The 20,675-nt window shown below is 40.3% G+C and overlaps 2 protein-coding genes across 4 annotated transcripts; one reads left to right on the plus strand and one right to left on the minus strand.

The window, feature by feature from the left end:
- The first annotated feature begins 1,404 nt into the window (after positions 1-1,404).
- On the plus strand, positions 1,405-9,843 carry caprin1a (cell cycle associated protein 1a). Of its 2 annotated transcripts, XM_079339237.1 has the most exons (17): positions 1,405-1,589; positions 2,680-2,814; positions 3,240-3,302; positions 3,557-3,643; positions 4,092-4,333; positions 4,474-4,556; positions 4,661-4,816; positions 4,908-4,960; positions 5,051-5,134; positions 5,228-5,389; positions 5,706-5,814; positions 5,946-6,007; positions 6,329-6,460; positions 6,745-6,904; positions 7,834-8,022; positions 8,253-8,359; positions 8,500-9,843. In XM_079339237.1, the coding sequence occupies exons 2-17, from the start codon at positions 2,680-2,682 to the stop codon at positions 8,584-8,586; spliced, it is 1,911 nt and encodes a 636-aa protein (XP_079195363.1). In that variant the 5' UTR covers positions 1,405-1,589; the 3' UTR covers positions 8,587-9,843. The 2 variants fall into 2 exon arrangements, with proteins under 2 accessions (XP_079195363.1, XP_079195364.1); XM_079339238.1 differs by lacking the exon at positions 6,329-6,460.
- Positions 9,489-19,821, minus strand: nucb2a (nucleobindin 2a). Of its 2 annotated transcripts, XM_079339240.1 has the most exons (14): positions 19,178-19,821; positions 16,060-16,292; positions 15,537-15,677; positions 14,980-15,087; positions 14,595-14,727; positions 14,328-14,431; positions 13,015-13,200; positions 12,706-12,796; positions 12,571-12,629; positions 12,399-12,491; positions 12,191-12,280; positions 11,923-12,093; positions 11,718-11,778; positions 9,489-11,602 (listed from the first exon to the last, which is right to left on the minus strand). In XM_079339240.1, the coding sequence occupies exons 2-14, from the start codon at positions 16,081-16,083 to the stop codon at positions 11,376-11,378; spliced, it is 1,488 nt and encodes a 495-aa protein (XP_079195366.1). In that variant the 5' UTR covers positions 16,084-16,292; positions 19,178-19,821; the 3' UTR covers positions 9,489-11,375. The 2 variants fall into 2 exon arrangements, with proteins under 2 accessions (XP_079195366.1, XP_079195365.1); XM_079339239.1 differs by lacking the exon at positions 19,178-19,821 and having other exon boundaries at positions 16,060-16,537.
- Positions 19,822-20,675: the final 854 nt, after the last annotated feature.

A 20,675-nucleotide genomic window follows, 5' to 3' on the forward strand; every position in this document is an offset into this window, starting at 1 on the left:
AAAGGCCACCCTGAAATGTGCAGTTTTTGCTTTATTGAGGGTCTGGGGACTCAGAACCAGTCAGTATCTGGTGTGACCACAATTTGCCTCATGCAGTGCAACACATCTTCTTCGCATAGAGTTTATCAGATTGTCAATTGTGGCCTGTGGAATGTTGGTCCACTCCTCTTCAATGGCTGTGCGAAGTTGCTGGATATTAGTGGGAACTGGTACGCGCTGTCGTATACGCCGGTCAAGCACATCCCAAACATGCTCAATGGGTGACATGTCCGGTGAGTATGCTGGCCATGCAAGAACTGGGACATTTTCAGCTTCCAAGAATTGTGTACAGATCCTTGCAACATGGGGCCGTGCATTATCTTGCTGAAACATGAGGTGATGTTCATGGATGTATGGCACAACAATGGGCCTCAGGATCTCATCACGGTATCTCTGTGCATTCAAAATGCCATCAATAAAATGCACCTGTGTTCTTCGTCCATAACAGATGCCTGCCCATACCATAACCCCACCACCACCATGGGCCACTCGATCCACAACATTGACATCAGCAAAGCACTCACCCACACGACGCCACACACGCTGTCTGCCATCTGCCCTGAACAATGTAAACCGAGATTCATCCGTGAAGAGAACACCTCTCCAACGTGCCAGACGCCATCGAATGTGAGCATTTGCCCACTCAAGTCTGTTACGGCGACGATCTGGAGTCAGGTTAAGACCCCGATGAGGACGACGAGCATGCAGTTGAGCTTCGCTGAGACGGTTTCTGACAGTTTGTGCAGAAATTCTTTGGTTATGCAAACCAATTGTTTCAGCAGCTGTCTGAGTAGCTGGTCTCAGACGATCTTGGAGGTGAACCTGCTGGATGTGGAGGTCCTGGGCTGGTGTGGTTACACGTGGTCTGCGGTTGTGAGGCCGGTTGGATGTACTGCCATATTCTCTGAAACGCCTTTGGAGACGGCTTATGGTGGAGAAATGAACATTCAATGCCCGAGCAACAGATCTGGTTGACATTCCTGCTGTCAGCATGCCAATTGCACGCTCCCTCAATGCTTGCGCCATCTGTGGCATTTTGCTGTGAGACAAAACTGCACATTTCAGAGTGGCCTTTTATTGTGGGCAGTATAAGGTACACCTATGCACTAATCATGGTGTCTGATGAGCATCTTGATGTGGCACACCTGTGAGGTGGGATGGATTATCTCAGCAAAGCAAAAGTGCTCACTATCACACATTTAGACAGATTTGTGAACAATGTTTGAGAGAAATGGTAATATTGTGTATCTGGAATGAATTTTAGATCTTTGAGTCCATCTCATGACAAATGGGAGCAAAAACAAAAGTGTTGCGTTTATATTTTTGTTGAGTATATTTATTATTGCTGTCAGGCACCCGGAGGTCCTCACAGGGGTCCTTGTAGCCGCTACCGTTAGCTCAGCAGCAGCAGCAGCGAGTGAGTCGTTGGCTTGTGAGAGTCTGAGCATCTCCAGGAAAATACTACTGAAAGTACAAAGATACACACGGCTCTTACACAGCTAACATTAAATACGAACAAGGAAATCTCTTTGAAGACAAAGAGTATAAAGGTATGAGATTCGTGTCGAACCATATAACCAAATAATTGTCTTTGGTCATGTGTCCCGAGATGGTCTTTGTTTTTTTCCCGTCGTTATAAATGGTTAACAATGGCGATTATTTTACATTAAACCATAGCAACCTTTCATTTAAGCTTTATTTGTAGCAGATATCCGCTTACACTAGCCTAATAACATTAGCGAATATGTTAGCTCTCCGGCTAACAATAGGACAAGGAGATTAGGACCGGTGTTCGCCGCTTTATCTAATATATTTAAAGAAGCGAGCTAATATTAACCTTGTAACAGTTCAAGGCCAGCTCGCTAACCAAGTCAAAAAGAGACGAATTAAGTGTGCTGGATGATGATACTACGACCTCCCCGTTAGTCTTTCCTAGCGTCTGTCAATAAGCTTAGCTGGTGCATCCAAGTCAGCTTAGGTTTTTAACTTTGACCACAAGGCCGACATTTTAACTTGAGGTTAACTTCCTATTAAAACCATAATTTAGTCATGAAGTCAAGTGTCCAGGAATTTCTCTGTGACAAGGAATGTTTTCATTTTAAATGAAGTCATTTTGATGGTACCAAGAACCACCTTAGTCGGCTCAAAACAAAGAAGGGATGGTTTGCAGGCTCACGACGGTACCACGTACCCCGGCCCGGTCCGTGTAGTGGGTTTGGGTCAGCCTCCATTATTATCATTTGGTTACATTATATAAATGTTTTGCCTCTATAGTCGAGGGGACAGTAAATGCATGTTGACGAGAAGTCATATTCAAATAGAGGGCTACTTTTTTTTTGAGGTATAAAATAAACTTTATTATATTTAATGTTTCATGAGTTTCCACCTCGCATGTGAACAACACATACACAGTACCAGTATTTTTATTTCTAACAAATAAGTCATAACCCTGTATGTTGACATTCTTAATGTACCTGGAAGAAGAAGGTAAGCTTTTTTCAGTGGATGATGTATTGTTGTAGAAGTTTATTTTTCTACATTTGAACTCTAGTCCTTCTAAAAAAAGTAATGTTGGCAATCTATACACTGCTGCTGAGGACCCTCATTTGACAGCCTTTAAATATCATTATCTCCCCATAGATGCCTTCAGCAACGGTTGGAAACAGTGCTGTCCAGTCTGCCACTCCAGACCTGGGAAATGGAAGTCAATGTGAGACCATGAAGCAGGTTCTCGGTGTGATTGACAAGAAGGTTCGCAACATGGAAAAGAAGAAGGTAATTCTTGTATACTGTGAGACTTTATCAGTAGTGTAGAATAATAAGAAAAGTATTTGAAACCTCAGGAAAACTTGGTACTTTATGTCAATGATTTATTTTAAAGACAGCATTGGTTTAGGCTTCTGATGACCATAATGTGTCACATGGAAGTGACAAGCTCAACCTTTGCATATTAGAGAGGTACTGATGCATCGGTTTAACAGCCCTTTTGACAGAACTTTGCTCATCTGTAATTAATGTGGCATGAACTGATGTTAATAGTGCTATCACAATCAGTGCATCGTTTACAGCATATTAAATCACAATGATATTTAATTAAATCTAATCTTTTTTATCATTATAGAAGGATGTGATTTTCTTTTTCCATCATGTCATTTATTTTGAATTGGGTCTAAACTAAATTGACGTTTTCTGACTTTCAGTCTAAACTGGATGACTACCAGGCGAAGAAGAACAACGGTGAAAGTCTGAATCAAGATCAGTTGGTAAGATAAGGCATTGTCAGTTTCACTTGTTTAGTTTGCTGCCTGAAATATCGATGCAATAAAGCTTTTTCTTTTATATACATGTATCACATTTCTGTCAGTGTTAACGGTGCAATGGGTATTAAATAACACAGTTTGCATCAGATAATGTTAGTCCATGTTATCAGAAATGTGAGAAAACAGTGCATCTTTACTTGTAACTGCATACTTTTCCCATGAAAATAATCTGAAGTTATTTTATGTCCTACCTGAAGGAGGCTTTGGCAAAGTACCAAGAGATCACGTACAACCTTGAGTTTGCTCGAGAATTGCAGAAGAGCTTCCTCGCATTGGGCCAAGAGGTCAGTGTGGATTAATCAATGTTTGTTGTCATATTTTATTTTGAAAGGTTGAATCAGAACGACATGTCTCTCTATGGAGTTTATGAAGTATAATCTCGGGACACTTTAGATTTACCCCTCTGTGTTCAGTCTTTTTAGAAGAAGAGTCTCTGTCAAGATCCTGTCCACACATGAACACTTCATAACTTGATACCACGTTCCATTACCTTACATTACATGACAAGAATGAATAAATACAGACCGTATTAAAAACTCTGACCTATAGAGTTCGTAGTATAGTAGATCATGATTTGCATTGATCAGCTTTTTTTAATTATTTTTTTTTTACCACACACATTGAAATTGTTGATTTCACAAGAGCAGTGATGCGCATGGTGGGGCTATGCAACCTCAATAGAGTTATTGTATGTTTGCATTAAAACTTGTCTGACTGTGTTTGTCTATTCAGGTTCAAAAGGCAGTGAAGAAGAATGCAAGACGGGAGCAGCTACAGCGGGAGGAGATGGAACAACGACGACTGAAGACAGTTTTGGAGCTTCAGTTCTTACTGGACCAGTTGGGAGATGATAGTGTCAGACAGGACCTCAAACGGCCGGATGCCACTGGGTCCCCTCTGCTCACTGACGCTGACCTCACTTCACTTGATGAGTTTTACAAACTGGTGGGACCTGACAGGAACTATGATGTTAGGTTCGTGTCAGAGTGTCTTGCATTTTCAGTGCCACAAATATGTTTTCATGTTTTTGAGTCGCTACAATATTAAGTAGAGTATTGGTCACTGACAAACCAAACTACCAAGTTTTACATTGAACCTGTTGTTGAACTTGCAGGTTGACTGACCAGTACGAAGACGCATCACTGCACTTGTGGGAACTGCTTGAGGGTAGAGACAAGGCTGTTGCAGGGACCACATGTATGTATTTTCACAGTTGTCGATCCCCCACCACACAAACGCAGCATATTATGAAGCCATGTTTTCTCCATATGACACGTTGGCCTACTGTATTTTTGTTCCAGACAAGTCACTGAAGGCCACTCTGGACAAAGTGCTGCTGAGTGCTTACTTTGACAGAGCACAAACTCATCAGAATGGGACGTGTGAGAAGGAAGAGGAACATGAGGAGTCGACTGTGATCGCTGAGTCTAAGTCTGAGATGCAGCCATCAGAACCTGGTAACTAACAACTCATTGGCTGGTGTGTTTGTGAAAACACTTCTCTGATCCAGACAAAATCCTTAAATGTCTTTTTTTTTTTTTTTTGTAGAAGGAACGGCCTCTGAAAAATTCACGGAGCCAGTTGAAGTGGAAACTACAGAGGTGAGATCTTCGAATATTCTACATTTGGAATCAATGACATGGCTTCAGTGAAAGTGTATTTCATTTTTAATATGTTGTCTTGTCTTGTAGTTCATAAACAGACAGTTCATTCCAGAAACTGCGTACAGCAGTACAAACCAAGACCAAGTCGAGGAGTGGACAGCAGAGGCTCAAGTATGCTACAAACATGTATTTCATGCCAAGATGCATCAAGTTTGTGCAAACTAAAATATGCAAAAAAAAAAAATTTATCCCTGTTTTGAATAGATGGTAAACTCCCTCCAGCACCAGGCACCTTCACCTGTGACTGCAGAACCAACTGTTACTGTGAACCATGCCGCTCCAGCTCCAGTCTGTGACCCCGTGGTTAGGAAGCAGGTAGTGCAGGACCTCATGGCCCAGATGCAAGGGACGTACAACTTCATGCAGGTATATACGTATATGCAGGTGGCGGGGGCGGGGCGGACGGAGAACGGAGAGGATGCAACTTTGAAAATCATGCTAGTTTTTACTAACCCTGCCTTTAAGTCGAGTCCTCGCCATAAAGTTTGCAACTTTTATTTATAAAGATAAACAGCAGGTTATGTATATTATGAATAAAATGTATTTGAATACATCTTTATTATTAGATTAGATGTCCTTGCACATGTTCTTTTAAATTAGCACAGATTGCCTCTGAGGAGTTTGAAGTTAAGCACCTCGCTTGGTTTTTAGCTCTTCATTTATTCTTTTTTGGTTCTCCTAGGACTCTGTGTTGGAGTTTGACGGCCAGGCTCTGGACCCCGCCATTGTGTCTGCCCAGCCGATGAAGCCTGGGCAGATTGTTGACCTGCAGCAGATGGGCTGTCCTCCAAGTGAGTGCCAGTGACTCTTAACAGATGACATAACAGATTCTGATCGGAATAATAGGAATGAGGAAATGTTTTTATAAAGTTGGAAATTATTTGTTTTTAAGGAGTTCATGTCCTTATTTTCTTCCTAATAGCCCTCTCGGAGTCCAGACTTCCTCAAACCAGTACAGTGTCTGGACCACAGAACTCCTCCCAAGTAAGAGCAGCTGAAGTTCTCCAGGAAGTGGTTGTTTAGACTTGGTAGTTTGGATATGTCTCAACAAGGGTTGCAGTGGATGAAAAGCAAGAGTAGTACAGGCTGTTCCTTCATTTATGTGGGCCAAATGTTGATATGCCATATTAGTATATGGTGAATAATTGGGATACTCTCTAAAAAGTCTTCATGTTGTCCGCTGTGCATTAGATATTTGAAGCATTTGAGTGTGATGAAAAGCTACCTTACCTTCTTTCCACTCACCTCTCCCAAACCCATGTTTCCTTGCTGTCTGAATTCCCTCCTACCTTCCTACCTCCTCAGGCCTTGATGTCTCTATCATCTGAACAGTCCCCAGCCCCATGTCCCCTGTCCTCTGCCTTCCCACCTGTCTCCAAACCCTCTCATACTGGGGGCATCAATGTCAACGCAGCACCCTTCCAGTCAGTGCAAGCGGTATGCTTTCCATCAGAGTCCAATGAAATGCTATGACAGTTGAAAACAGTCAGGTTTCATACTTATTTATGGTTTATTATTACATAGATAGATACTTCATTGATCCAGTGGAAAATTGAACTTGTTGCACAATCCAAGTATGCAACAGCTCGACATGACCCCTTATTTTTCAAACGTACCGTAACGTCTTTCTGTCTAGATACTTTCACAGAAACCATGGCTGTGATATTGTTTTTTTTACAGGCTGAAATACAGAAACCTTTTTTTTTTTCTTCCCTCTTTAGGTGTTTAACATAAATGCACCTGTACCTCCAGCCACTGATGGACAAGCAGAACCTTTGAAGCAGCCCAGCCAGTTCCCTGGTAACTATGGACCCGGCTTTGGCAGCCAGTCGGAGAGTTCTGTTGAACAGCCGGACATGCCACAGGAGACATTACAGTCAGGTGAGAGTAAGCGACAGTTCAGTTCACATGTTCAGGACAAGATGTTGTCTGAACTTCCTATGATAATACAAATGTAGTTTGTTGCTTTTTATTGTCTCTCTTAGGAGAAATTTGTTTTGAACACGAGAATATCACTCTTGTGTCTGAGTCGCGTGCAGCCATGCCGCGCCACGTTTTTTATTCTTCTTGGCAGGTTATATCTAAGTTAAGCTTACGGGGATGCTGTAGTATCTGGATGATGTTTATCAATGTAATTGTCCCTTTTTAGATAAATAAATTAAAGCAACAACTTCCAAAACCCATGAAATCCAAAAAATATAACTGGACATATATAGTAAAGTAAAGTTGACGCTGACAGCGACAACGAAAAAGAGACCGAGGAAGTGAGTAATGAAGTCATTCTGAGGCAGTGAATGGATGGACTTTTTCTTGTGAAATGTATTACTGTATTACGGTAATATTTTTCATCAGCCGTGTTACAGACACTGTTAGATGAAGGATTTCCAGTAGGCTTCGTATTTGCAGATGTTACTGGTAGCCTACGTATTTAATTAAAAGTTAAAAAAATGTTTTTGTGTCACGTCTTTCTGTGTAAATAGCTCTGTTACAACGTGGACGCCTGCGCCTTATAAACAAGTGCGGCCTATATATGTATAAATACATTTATTTACTTATTTTTAGCCGGTGCGGCTTATATCCAGGTGTGCTCAATAGTCCAGAATTTATGGCATATGTTTGAAGGGGCTCTGTAGTTTGCTTTGATCTCAAACAAAAGGTAAAAAATAGAAGTCAGTCATAGTGTTATGAGTTGGGAAAACTACCACCTTTCTTGCACAGAGTTTATTTTAAAGTCAAACTGCATCACTGGCCGTCCACCCGCTTGCTGCACCTGACTCATTAAGGCGTCTTTCTTGTATGCTTCTGTGTAGTTGTCGGTGGCTTTCAGTCCCAAGACCAGGTCCTGCCCTTAGCAGGAGGCCATGAAGAATCCTCTCCAGGCGCAGGGTTTGGACAGTCGGGACAGTCGTTTTACAACAGCAGAGCAGTGCCCAGGGGGGGACAGAGGAACAGCCGCGGCATGATGAACGGATACAGAGGCTCCTCCAATGGATTTAGAGGTAAGAACGTGAAACTATGTTTTCATGCATGCAAGAGAGTTGCTCTTTGGTCGAGTCCCGCTTTTTTTTTTTTTATTCGGATATCTCTCTTCTTTTCACTGTACTTGTGTTTGCATCCCTGGTTTTACAGAGAAAATGCTTATGTTGCCTTTTTATTCATTGTAATGACGTGATTGTTGTGATTGTAGTTATATTTGATTTATTAATCATTCTAATGTATTATGTTTTAGGCGGGTATGAAGCCTATCGCCCTCCGTTCTCAAATGCTCCTAACAGTGGTTATGGTCAAACCCAGTTCAACGCATCCCGGGACTATTCCAATAACACCTACCAACGGGTAAGTGTACTTTTACGCTGGTCGAATTAAAATCTAATCATGTAGACTCATAGTGTGTGTCAGTTTGAAAGATAGCAAGTTATTGTAAATTCCTGTTCATTAAATAACCATAATACATTTCTGCTATGTTGCTGTTACAGGAGGGATATCAGCAAAACTACAAGCGTGGAGCTGCCCAAGGACCTCGAGGTTTGTCCAGGGGAAATGCTCAAGCAATGCGATCCTAAAGGATCTGAAGGACCATCAAGTCGCGCCACGTTTAACATTCAGGATTTTTGAATGTGCTCTCCCCAGGTCACTTTTTTAACTATGTTTTTTCTCATTGGTAATCTTGTTTTTATTTTTTTTTATCCTGGCCTACTTATCAGAGTCAGCCTGCTTCAGTCTGTCTGGATCCTCTAATTGTTTTAACACAAAATGCTGAACTTCACCACATGTAGGGTTATCAGCAAGTCTGTGTGATATAAAACAACATAGATATTCCTGTAAACTTGAAAGATTTCATTAATTTATTTTTTGTACAAAATAAATGCAAAAAATACCCTGCCACTGTCGATCTGATTCCATGAGAATAATTTTCCGTCTGCCCTGTGCTGTCAGCCACTTTTTCCTCTACATAAAAGCATTCAATGTTCTTGTTTTTATACCCCTGTCATCTCTTTGGCCATCACCTCTTTGTACGCTGATGTTATTGGTTTAGACTGTTTCAATAAAGCTGTGTTCTATTACCTTCTGTTTAATCAGAATGGTTTCCTGCTTTGGTGTGTTTTTAAGATTCATCATTTTGTATCGTTAAAATGTCAGATTAGTGTGTGTTCGTGTTTCTAGGTGACGGGTTCTGCCTCTTTACTTTTACATAATGTATATACAACAATGTTATGAAGTGAATTAAGCCACTGAGTCTACTGCAAAATAATTAGAATGACTTGGACAACATACCTTTTTGTTTTTTAAATAGGAACCCCGGTAATGACTGATTCATCCACCTATATGAAGACACAATTTAAAGTGAGATCGCATCAACTACTAGTAATTGATTCTAAATATGTCAACCCATAAGATGCTAGTGCTTTACATTTCTCAAGTGAGTCTTATGTCATTGATCAAGGAATCAATCTTTTACACCAACTGAAAGGTTCAACTGCTTTATTGTCTGCGTCTGAGGTGTACAGGTCTGTCAAATGGATGTATTTGATCCAGCAGCAAGCGACCGCAGAACGCCATCCCTACATTTTGTGCAAATTATGATGCAGTATTGTCTTATAGGATCACTTGGCACACAGAAAACAAACAAAACGTTTTTAAAAGTAAGTCCAAGATAAGGCAGACATGTCACTTCACCGGATGCAAATGAAGCCTTCTTCAGCAAACAGTCTGCTAGCTTGAAGAAACCACAACATTCAATGAAGAAAGCAACCTGAAGAGCATAGCAGTTACACAAAAAGGTCATTGAGGAGGGAAATTTTCCATGCGATTTATATATATATTTTTTTAAAAAGCTTAAGTAACACATCGGGTGCTAAATACAAACGTCAACTGAATTCAAGCCTATCTGGACTATCTGGTTTAGCTTTAACCACATTTGGAGATTTGCCCTCAAATTAACCAAACTGATCGAACAAATCCATCAGTTGTTTCAACACTTGATGCAAGACTCCAGAATAAAAGCCTTACTGTGATGAACAAAAATAGCTGCTAAACATCAAAACTGTTTCAATGAACAAATTCAAAATTATGATCAATAATGATCAACTCATAAATAAATGTCACATGCATTTTGTGCATGAACAACTCAATGGAAATCAAAAGACATCTGACTTTTAAATGTAGCAAAGAAAAATCCATCATTTAGAGGCCACATTTAGACAACAGACTCATCTTCAAGTATTGGAGGGACTTCAGTAGTAAGGAAGTGGGCCAAAATGTTGATGTTCCTTACCTCTTTATTTCTAAAATTATATAAACTTTATTTAATGAAACATTGAAGTCAATGAAGAACAAATGTGAAAAATATGGCCCATGTCTGTAGTCCTGCTCCCAATGTGTTTCTAGGCAGAGCATGCATTTTCTACAGCTGAGAGTCTGTAGTAAACAACTGACAGGATTTGACAATCAATATATATCCTTTATAATCAACCAGAATCAAAGAAATTACGTTTTTATGAAATGAGTTCTTCTCTGGAGAATAAGAACTTTAAGCAGCATGAACTCATGGCGGTGTTTCTGGTCAAAGATGTTCATACCTGGTTGAACATGACAAATACCATTTTGCAGAAGTCTCACGGGACCCTTGTATGTGATTAAAAGCCACGTTGTCTGAATCTAAACTCATACTTAAAAGAAAGTGGTTCTAATCAAGGCATCAAAATGCTTTATACTGGGGGTTTGTACTGGTTATAATTGCTATTGTATCTTTTACACTTACTGGTATGATAACAAATCTTTCAAAATATTTTTACTCTGCTTGATGAAGTCAAGTCAAATTAATTTCACAAAAGTTGAAATGTAAGTTACGCTTTTCTTTTTTTCAGAGACTTCTGGGGCATCTTTCAAGTCAGGTCAGAAAATCAAAAGAACATTGATAAAAATTAAACGTTTTACTCACTTCACCATACGGCCTCACACAGGCAGCTTGCATGTCATTGTCAGAGGTTCTGTACTTTAAACAGCAGGTAAAGACAGCTCAACAAAAATATACTTTTTGTATTACAGCATTACCAAACATTCTTTTTCTCATTGCTCATGTAAAGTTTGCACAGTTTAAAACGTATGTCCTTGGTTGATTTTTTTTTTTTACATTTTTTATTCTGTTATGTAATCCAAAGATTACAGTTTGTTTTTTTTAATTAAACACTGGAATCATTCAACAAGGATTCCTTTCAGGCTGCTCTCCATCTTAAGAGTCCACCAAACCCCCCAAGGCATGCTTGTTAAGAGACCTAATACTGGATTGCTCCTCTGCTTGTTGAGGTGGACCTGCAGAAAAAGTCTGGTTGTGGGAGTTCGGACAGCACTTTTATGGCACGTTATTTAAGCCCTGTGCTGCTTCCTGGTAGCCCGGGGGCAGATCGTGGTGTGTCTGAGGAAGACCTTGCTGGGCTAGGATTTCATTTTGAGGTTCATGATGTTCCTGAGGTGTATTGTGGGCAGCTGGATTTTCAGGTTGATGGGCTTGTTGGGCCTCTTGTTCATGATGTAACTGGCTATCAAATGCATGTATTTCTGGGACAGCATTGCCTTCAACTGTAAAAAAAAAAAAAAAAAAAAAAAAAAGAAGAAGCAGTTTTAAATTCTCAGAGATCTACCAGTAAAATCAAAACTTTGGAAAGACAAACAACATGTCAGAATCAATACTTACCATGAACCTCTGGAGGGGGTTCTACTTTCTGTGATTTCAGTCGCTCCATATGCTCCACTGCCTGCAATGTTGGAAGTTAATAAAATAAAAATTGCCATTAAACTCAGAAATCCTGAAGAAAATTTGCCACATTCACTGTTAAACCTCACTGTTGTACACTTTGTTTCCATCTTAAAGATTTCAAAAAGCAGTGTTCACTTCCTACCTGTTGCAGCTCAACTTTCTGTGCATTAAGCTGCTCCTGTTGTCTCTCCAGCTCATCTCTCTGTTTCTGGAGGTCAACAGCCTTGACGTGGAGGTCCTGCTCCTGCTGAGCAAGGTGTTCCTCAAACTCCCTCATCTCCTCGTCTGTGTAAGCCTGATTCTGCTCCAGAGTCTGACGAACACAAAACGGATTTGATGGCATTTCACAAAATGTTATCAGTTCAACTTTGTTCCTACATAACAAACACCATAAATATAATTCGTCTTACCTCCCAGCTATCTGGCTCCAGGAATTCTTTTCTCTTTGTAGCGATGAGGAACTCATCTAAAGACACCAGCCTGTCTTTGTTGGAATCCACCTAAAGTATGAGCAAGACAGATAATCTGTTTTCAAATTTACTGCCAAGGCAACGTACAACAGATGGAGGCTCAACTTTTGTGCATAAAACACGGGGCCCTCGGAGTAACTCACTGTACCTCACTCATAACATGCTCTCTCATTCGAAGCCTCTCTTCCTCCATCTCCACCATATCATCCTCTTCATTGGTGGGGTCGTATATTTTTTCCAGCTAAAATCCCAAAGATAAACCGTCAGTGAAAAGACCAATCACTAAGAGAGTTATCCACTTCCAGATGGAAAGGCTGTACCTCTTTGGTAAATAATGCCTCCAGTTCCTGCTCATCAAAAAAGCCATCTCCGTTGGTATCTGCATCAGAAAGAACACACAATGATTTGCTTTATGCCTTCTTTAACCCACAGTTGCCAGGTGGGAAAAGTCTTACCATGCAGGTTGAAAAAGGTCTTGGGGTCAAAATCTTCAGGGTCCAGGCCATCAGCTTCCTCCCATACCTCCTTCAGTTGATTCTGGCTTCCCTGAAGCATCGGGGCGTAATCATTCTTTAATACATGCTGGATGAACAACTGTGTCTCTCTTTATTTTGACACAAAGTTCTCATCATTTGTATAAAACAACAATTATTAGCACAATAATCTGGACAAAAAAAAAAGGCAAAAATAAGTGGAACCTAAAAAGTCCCGTTGGCTGAAACACATTAAGAAAGTGTGTGATGATGACGACGACACCTGCTTACCGGGTGGTTGACTTTAGGATGGTCAGCGTGCTTCTTCTTCAACTCCTCATAGTGCTCCTCCTCTTTCTGTCTTTCATCCTCATCGAGTGTTTTCAGGTGTTCCCGTCTGTCGTGCTCTTTCATCATCTCATACCTCTTGAACTCATCGTGTCTCTCTTTGTCGTAGTTCTCCAGATCTTTAGTGGCCTTTAATGCAGGAGACAAAATACCTTCAAGGGCTGCAAATACACCATGAGTCAAAGCCAGAGATAGTATGGTTCATTGTCATACCGGTTAGTAAGGAGGCTAATTCATCTGCCCGTCTGGTAATACTGCATGCATGATGCACAACAACCAAAGGCTGATATTTTGCACAGCTGTAAACCCTACGCAGGCTCCTGCTGTCATTTTGTTTGAGTATTAAAAACTACTTTTAAAGGGAACATTGTCTCAATGGTTATTAAGCAATGTCAGTTTATCATTGTTCACACTTTTGCAGGGCAAATGGCTTGAATCATGTGCTTTTAGGGTGCTCCAACATCTGGTCTATCCAGCTCAAGCTTTCTTCTTGCGTACATGTGCTCTGTTCACATATAATTAAATATATAAAAACATACAGACGTCCTTCTTAAAAAGCTAAATATGCAGTTTCCAGGTAACTTAATAGTATCCTGTCAGTAGTAGTAAAACCTCTGGATACAAAAGTTCAGACAAAAATGTAACAAGACTGACATAATCAACGTTTGGACACTTTCTCTTTTGAAGTCTTTTCTAGTTTGTTTTTGGATTCGAATAGAAATGACAGAAACAATTGGTGGTTTAGGAGGGAGATCAAATATACCTTTTTTTCCCCAGTATACCCGTCCTTTCTGATGCAATACAGTACAACAGCTCTGGATCAATCCTGTAACCTTTAAGTTTCTTTTTTCAAAACCTTTTTCTTCTGATGAGTGTTTGGAAGGAGATGTTGCACTGCATTCAATTACGAATTGTTTCGTGATTGATTTACAAAACAGAACGGGGCAAGATTTCAAGAAAAACACAACTTTGATAAGAATACTTTGTCATCCTTAACTCATACCAACGCACAATCATTAACAGGTCTGAATAGAGATCTGCCTTTGAACATTAGTTGAAGAACATAAGTATGACTAAGCTTGTTATATTATGTATGCACAAAAAAACCCTTATTTGCGTATAATAAATTGCATTGTGTGTTGTCTCTCCACTACAACACTCTGTAACGGGGCCTTTTTCCTGCCCTCTTTGGCTCCCCAGTTACTAAGTAGAGCAGTATAAACATGGCCTTTCTTTAAAGTAACTAAGATATTTACCGATTTGATGAGCCGATCCAGGTCGTCCACTTCAAAAGTATGTGGGTTCATGTGGTTCAAGTATTCGAACTGTTTCAGCAGAGCCTGGTGGTCCACAGCTATGTCTATTCAGGGAGAAATTGAAGAAATAATAATAATAAAAAAAACATTTACAGATGTATAACACAGCAGGTTTTTTTTTTTAAATCATGTAATCACGTTTTATCATTTGGTAAGTTGTAGCATCTTAATTAAAATTTAAAAAATAAAGTCAATAAGAAAACTTACCGTTCCCTCCTTCGATATCTTGCTTGGCTTTAATCAGAGTTCGGAGTCTGTTTACCTCCTGCCTCTTCAACTCATCCAGCTTCGTTCGAACATGGTGGCTGACAAAGTCCAGTTCTTTGGCCAGCTTGCCTTGCTGCATTTTACATGAATAATAAAGCAGTTAATGCACATGATGGTTGGAGCAGTACATGTAATAAATTATGATGACTTCAGTTTTCACTGCGTGTTCTTCAGGGGTAAAAAAACACTCAATAAGAAAAGGAGACCATCTGTTTCTGTATCGACAGTTTTTCTTTGTAGCCTTTCAACAAAAGCCACAGAATCAGTCAGCATAATGGTTCACTATTAGTTTACTAAAAGACCAAACAGAAGAAAAGTGGGATACCTTGATGTCCTCCATGTCTGTATTGTGGAGCTTTTCTCTGAAGTGCTGATCTTTCTCGAGAAAATCAATCACTTCTCTGAGGTAGCGGTCATAGTGGAGTCCAGTATCCTGTCAAATGTAACAGGTCAAATGTCACTTAAAAACCTCTCTGTGATAAGTTACAAATCTTGCCCTCATAAATAAAGCATCTCATTTAGTTTGTTTAATTGTAGACAGCAGGTCTGCTCTCATGTAAATTAATCTGGATGCTGTTACCCACCTGTCTTTTGTTCACTGCCTATTGATTAGTTGATAACGGCTACATCACTACATACTGTATTATCAGAGCTGATCAATTCCTTAATAATTACTGATAAATTACTTTATAAGTCAAAATGTAATGTCTGTCTCATATTTACACGCGTACAAACAAATCCCCATGTTTTATTATGAAGCTGTAAAGATCAAACTGTAGGTGTACAATTTTGTAAAACTAGAATAATCAAACTAACAGAGTAAAGTATGAGTATAATGTAAATTTAATCTGGACAAGTGTGTATACATGTGTCTCTTCTTACCACACTAGCTGGTGGCTCTTCTTGTTTTCCCTCTGGCTCTTTGACTTTAGTCTTGTCCATGCTGATGGGCACAGCCTCCAAACACAGCAGCTGGACCAGCAGCAGAACCGAGCCAGTGAGAAGAACGCGGGCCCAACACATCTGTGCAAAAGGACAATTATTAATGATAGAAAGATGAGGAGGTGAAGCACTAATAATACATATAACAGTGTGTGAAAAAATAAACATATAATGTTCCCAGGGTATGAAGTGTTCCTTATGTGGACATCTTCCTCTTTTGCTACAATAAAAAAAAAAAGGATTTTATGCCTATCAGTGTTGTATATCATTGGCTAGCTAAAAATATCCTGAGGAAGCTGATAGTTTTAGCTTTAGCACAATGACAGATCAGGCTAATGAGAAACAAGCCCCTGAGCTGATGGTGTAAGCTGCCGGAAGATAACGTAACTCATATGCGAGTGTAAAAGTAAAGTCGGAAGAGCAGCTTCAGTGAACAACAAATTGATGTCACTCGTAGACTTACTTTATTATCACTCCTGAATCTCATCTGTTCTGCTCTCTCTCTCCCTCTCTCTCCGTCGCTTCCTCTCAGCTGGCGCTGTGTCGGCAGCTAGCTCGCTAGTCAGCAATGTAGGTTGTGTACGTGGTAGTGTTGACCTCATTGGTCAGTTCAGCTTTCCGTCACACCGACTAGTAAGATGTGTTGCACTGAATCGTACGTGGCGAGATGACGACTGAGCAGGTGGGCGGTGACTTCTTCATTTAAAGAGTGAAGGCCAGGTCAGAAAAAACACACGTGATACTGTGAGTCGCAGCTTCCTGCCATCCTCATCTGGCAGTGAATGAGTGAACGTTATATTAAACGGAACATCTTTTGAAAAATCCACTTTACAGTGTTTTTGAATATTTATTTGGGTAACCTGAGTGTTTATTGACCCACAAAATTTGAATTAAATCCATCCAGTCCTTTGTTTGTGGTCTGCTTAAGTCTTACCACACAGGGAAAAATGCTTCGTTTCAACTTTTCTCAGTTTGTGACATCACAAGTTGGATTCTGGTAAGAAAATACCCTCCCCTCCCCTGATATCCCTACCCATGTCCTAGTCATGTACATTTAACTTAATATATCTGATAAAATGTATCCAATATAAATGCGTCCTTGATTTTGTGGCAATTATTTAAGTAACTTTCAAACAAAAATGTTTAAGATAGTATCTGATTATTTCGGTTGCATTAAATATAATCTTTATGTTTATGTCATTCTAAATGAAGAGAATTTTTAATGAATCCAATTCAATAGAATTAGCCAGTTTTTAGTTCACAAGCACTTCATGTTATTTTGCGCCTTTTTTCTGCTTTTGAATTCAGCAGCTATCGTCTGGTCACAAGACATAAAGAAAGTGCGAATAATTTAACTAAATTTATTTTGGTTGACAAAGGAGAGTTTTTTTTATACTGTACTGTTAATGACAACGTGTATGCTGCGCGTAATATTTACAGTCTATGATGCTGTATTACAAAACAAAATTAGCAAGCAAAGTAATCCAGAGAGACAGAGACACTGTTGAGGTAAATTATGCATGTTATGTTAATGTAGCCTATAGTGTGATGGTATTGCACCTGCTCTAAATGGTGCTTAATTACAGTGTGTTCAAATGTATTGATCTTTGTATGAATGTGAGTGGATAGGGTTTTGGAGGTGTGTTGCTGGAGGAGAGCTGAGACTTCAGAATAGCGGATGTGTTGCTTCAGAGAGGCTTTGCAGAAGAACAGGTACTTATCTTTTTTTGGATGCATTTCTCTTTTTTCCATTTAACATTTTTTTATTATTATTTTGTCTTCTCTTTCTCACAGATTTAGTCAACAGAAGACAGAGAGGTAGCTGACTGGCGGCGCGAGCAGACGCAGCGGCCCCTCGCTCTCCCTATATCAAAAACGTATCAAAAACCACCATCCTGAGCACTGGGGCCCCCCAAGGCTGTGTGCTCAGCCCCCTGCTCTTCACGCTGCTGACCCACGACTGCACTCCATCCTTCAGCAGCAACCACAGTGTGAAGTTTGCGGACGACACAACAGTGGTCGGTCTCATCTCCAACAACGATGAGACGCACTACAGGATGGAGGTGGGCCAACTGGCCACGTGGTGCAAAGACAACAACCTCTTCCTGAATATCGACAAGACCAAGGAGGTTGTTGTCGACTTCCGGAGGGCCCCCACTCCCAAACCCCCCCTGACCATCGACGGTGCTGCTGTGGAGAGAGTGAGCAGCACCAAGTTCCTGGGGGTCCACATCAGTGAGGATCTCTCCTGGACAGCAAACACCACATCACTGGCCAAGAAGTCCCAGCAGCGCCTCTACTTCCTCCGTAAGCTGAAGAGAGCACAAGCATCCCGACCCATCATGTGCTCCTTCTACAGAGGCACCATCGAGAGCATCCTGACCAGCTGCATCACTGTGTGGCTGGGGAGCTGCACTGCTGCCAACCACAATACCCTGCAGCACACAGTGAAGGCGGCTGAACGGATCATCGGTGTCCCGCTCCCCTCTCTTCTGGACCTCTACGGCACCCGCCTCACCCGCAAAGCAACCCGCATTGTGAGTGACCCCACCCACCCCTCACACAGCCTCTTCAGCCTCCTGCCATCGGGGAGACGGTACCGCAGCCTGCGGGCCGGCTCTACCAGATTGAGAAACAGCTTCTTCCACCAAGCTGTCAGGAAGCTGAACTCTCTCCCCTCTCTTCCCTCCCTTCCCTCCCCTCCCTCCCCTCTGCCCCCATGAACACTGAACATTGGAACCGCCTCCTGTTTGAACATTGAAACAGAACCCTGGTCACTTATTGCACATTGCACGCATGCACAAGTTTCATCTTTCTTATAATCTGGTTCTATACTCCATTTTATTTAACTTAATACTTTTGCACATTTAGGTTTATTAATGTAAATATTATTTATCTTTTTTACCTCTTTTTTACCTTGTTTTATTTTATTTACCTCTTTCTTATCTACATTGCACCGTGGGGAGGGGGGAAACGTAATTTCGATTTCACTGTATGTCTGACATATTTTGGAATTGACAAATAAAGAACCTTGAACCTTGAACCTTGACCCTTTAGAGAATGGACTTTTCTAATAACGGGGGTTGGTCGACAATTGCATCTGTGATAATTGATGGTGTGCAAGACTCTTATACATGTGTCACAATAAACAAAAAACAAAAAATTGTTTTCTGGAATATTAAGTGTTTCATCAAACATTTTAATCCCACTAACATTGAAGAGCTTCTATAGGACTGTTAACAAGCATGGATGAATACACACTTTTCCAACTGGGTGTAATATATAGCCTTATAAAGCAACTGCACTGTTTAAACAAGTAAAGTCAACATTTCTTTGAATCTTTATATTTGTATAAATATTTTAAAAGCAACCGGGGGTTTGTTGACAGACAAGGAACACATTAAAGTACGAAAATGATGGTAGTTTGTATTTTACATAATACATGGCCTTTAAGTTATAAACGCCTGTATATCCTGTTTTGTGTTCTTTCTAAATGCAAAAAAAATTGTTTGATTTAATACATATAAAACAGAATTACACAAATTTATATTTTGTTAGTGTACTGCTCATATATTTCTCACCAGCTGCTCTTTGTTGTAGTTGCTCAAGGTCACTTCTTCTCCTGTTTTTGCAAAACAGTCAGCACTGTGTACCCCTCTGTATTAGCCCACTGCCCAGATAGCAGGAGACACCCCCCTGAAACTATCCTTCATGAAACTGTCTTTATTAAAACTCTTTTTTTTGCCATTATCAGTTCTTTTTCTTTCTTGCTGCCTGGGTTGAGCAGAGAAATTCTCAGCTGGGTGGCTCTTTGTATTACTTGTGATCAACCTGCAATAAACCAGCTTTTGACTTGATCTCATTTGGTTGCGATCTTCCTTTCAGATAAGACGACGCAGCCTAAAAATCTTTCAACTGGTGACCCTGATGTGATGTCTGATTGACAAGACGAGTCTGAAGTGAGGACCATGTGCGGTGGAGTTGGCTTTCCGGGGAAGACTCGAATTCGTGTAAATATCACACGGTTAGTGTCAATCATTTTGGGAACAAAGGTTGGTTATAGGTAACGAGTAGGATATACATTGTGAATTAGAAATTAGGGTGTGGTCACTACAGTCCGAACTGAAAGCCAATCCGGAGGATCTAAGATTGGAGGGCCCGGACTCTCAAATTAGTTGATAGCCTAGAATTTTGGCCTTCACTCCTTGATCGGTAATGAATCATCAAACGTATTGGTGAGACATTATTCGGACTGAATTGATTCACACGTGTATGATCTGTTTGACCTCACATAAATTAATAAAAATGTTGATCAATGTAAAATGTATTATCAATTTTTGCATAGTTAAAACCTAAAATTGAAGTGTATTTAAATCTTTGTTTTTGTTAATATTTTAAAAACAATCTTTCAGTCTAGTGTTTATTCAGTGTTTTGTCAACTGTTGCAATCTCACAATGATTCATGAGGTACGTTTAGACTTTCAGACCATTTATTTTACCAGTTTCTTTTTAACAGTTTAGATGTTATGCCCAGTTGGAAAAGTGTTTGTTCACAAGCAGGTCATAATATCTAAACTGTTAAACTGAAACAAGTAAAATTGTCGCGCGCATGTCGTCGTGTGTCGCAACCGCGGGCGTGAAGCCGCGACACGTGGCCAAGTAGCAGGCATTACAGTCATCAAGAAAGAAAGAAAGAGAAAAATAGAAGGAAAGAAAAAGAAAAAAAAGAAAGAGAAAGGGAGTGAGTGAGTGAGTGAGTGAGTGAGTGAGAGAGAAAAAAAAAGAAAGAGAAAAAAAAGAGAGAGAAAGAGAGAAAGAAAAATACCAAGAAGAATAGAAAGAAAAGTGAGTGAGTGAGTGAGTGAGTGAGTGAGTGAGTGAGTGAGTGAGTGAGTGAGTGAGTGAGTGAGTGAGTGAGTGAGTGAGTGAGTGAGTGAGTGAGTGAGAGAGAGAGAGAGAGAGAGAGAGAGAGAGAGAGAGAGAGAGAGAGAGAGAGAGAGAGAGAGAAAGAAAGAAAGAAAGAAAGAAAGAAAGAAAGAAAGAAAGAAAGAAAGAAAAAATACAAAGAAAAAAAGAAAG

This window comes from Symphodus melops (genome assembly GCF_947650265.1).
Source record: "Symphodus melops genome assembly, chromosome: 3".
NCBI classification, from domain to species: Eukaryota; Metazoa; Chordata; class Actinopteri; order Labriformes; family Labridae; genus Symphodus; species Symphodus melops.

Excerpts from the sequence above, each read along its gene's own strand:
- caprin1a (XM_079339237.1), top strand. The coding sequence starts at position 2,680 with ATGCCTTCAGCAACGGTTGGAAACAGTGCTGTCCAGTCTGCCACTCCA. Across the intron at positions 5,390-5,705 it reads GGACGTACAACTTCATGCAG|GACTCTGTGTTGGAGTTTGA; the intron begins GTATATACGTAT and ends TGGTTCTCCTAG. Across the intron at positions 8,360-8,499 it reads CCAATAACACCTACCAACGG|GAGGGATATCAGCAAAACTA; the intron begins GTAAGTGTACTT and ends TTGCTGTTACAG.
- nucb2a (XM_079339240.1), bottom strand. The coding sequence starts at position 16,083 with ATGAGATTCAGGAGTGATAATAAA. Across the intron at positions 15,678-16,059 it reads GATTCAGGAGTGATAATAAA|ATGTGTTGGGCCCGCGTTCT; the intron begins GTAAGTCTACGA and ends CCTTTTGCACAG. Across the intron at positions 12,094-12,190 it reads TGGAGCCAGATAGCTGGGAG|ACTCTGGAGCAGAATCAGGC; the intron begins GTAAGACGAATT and ends TGTGTTCGTCAG.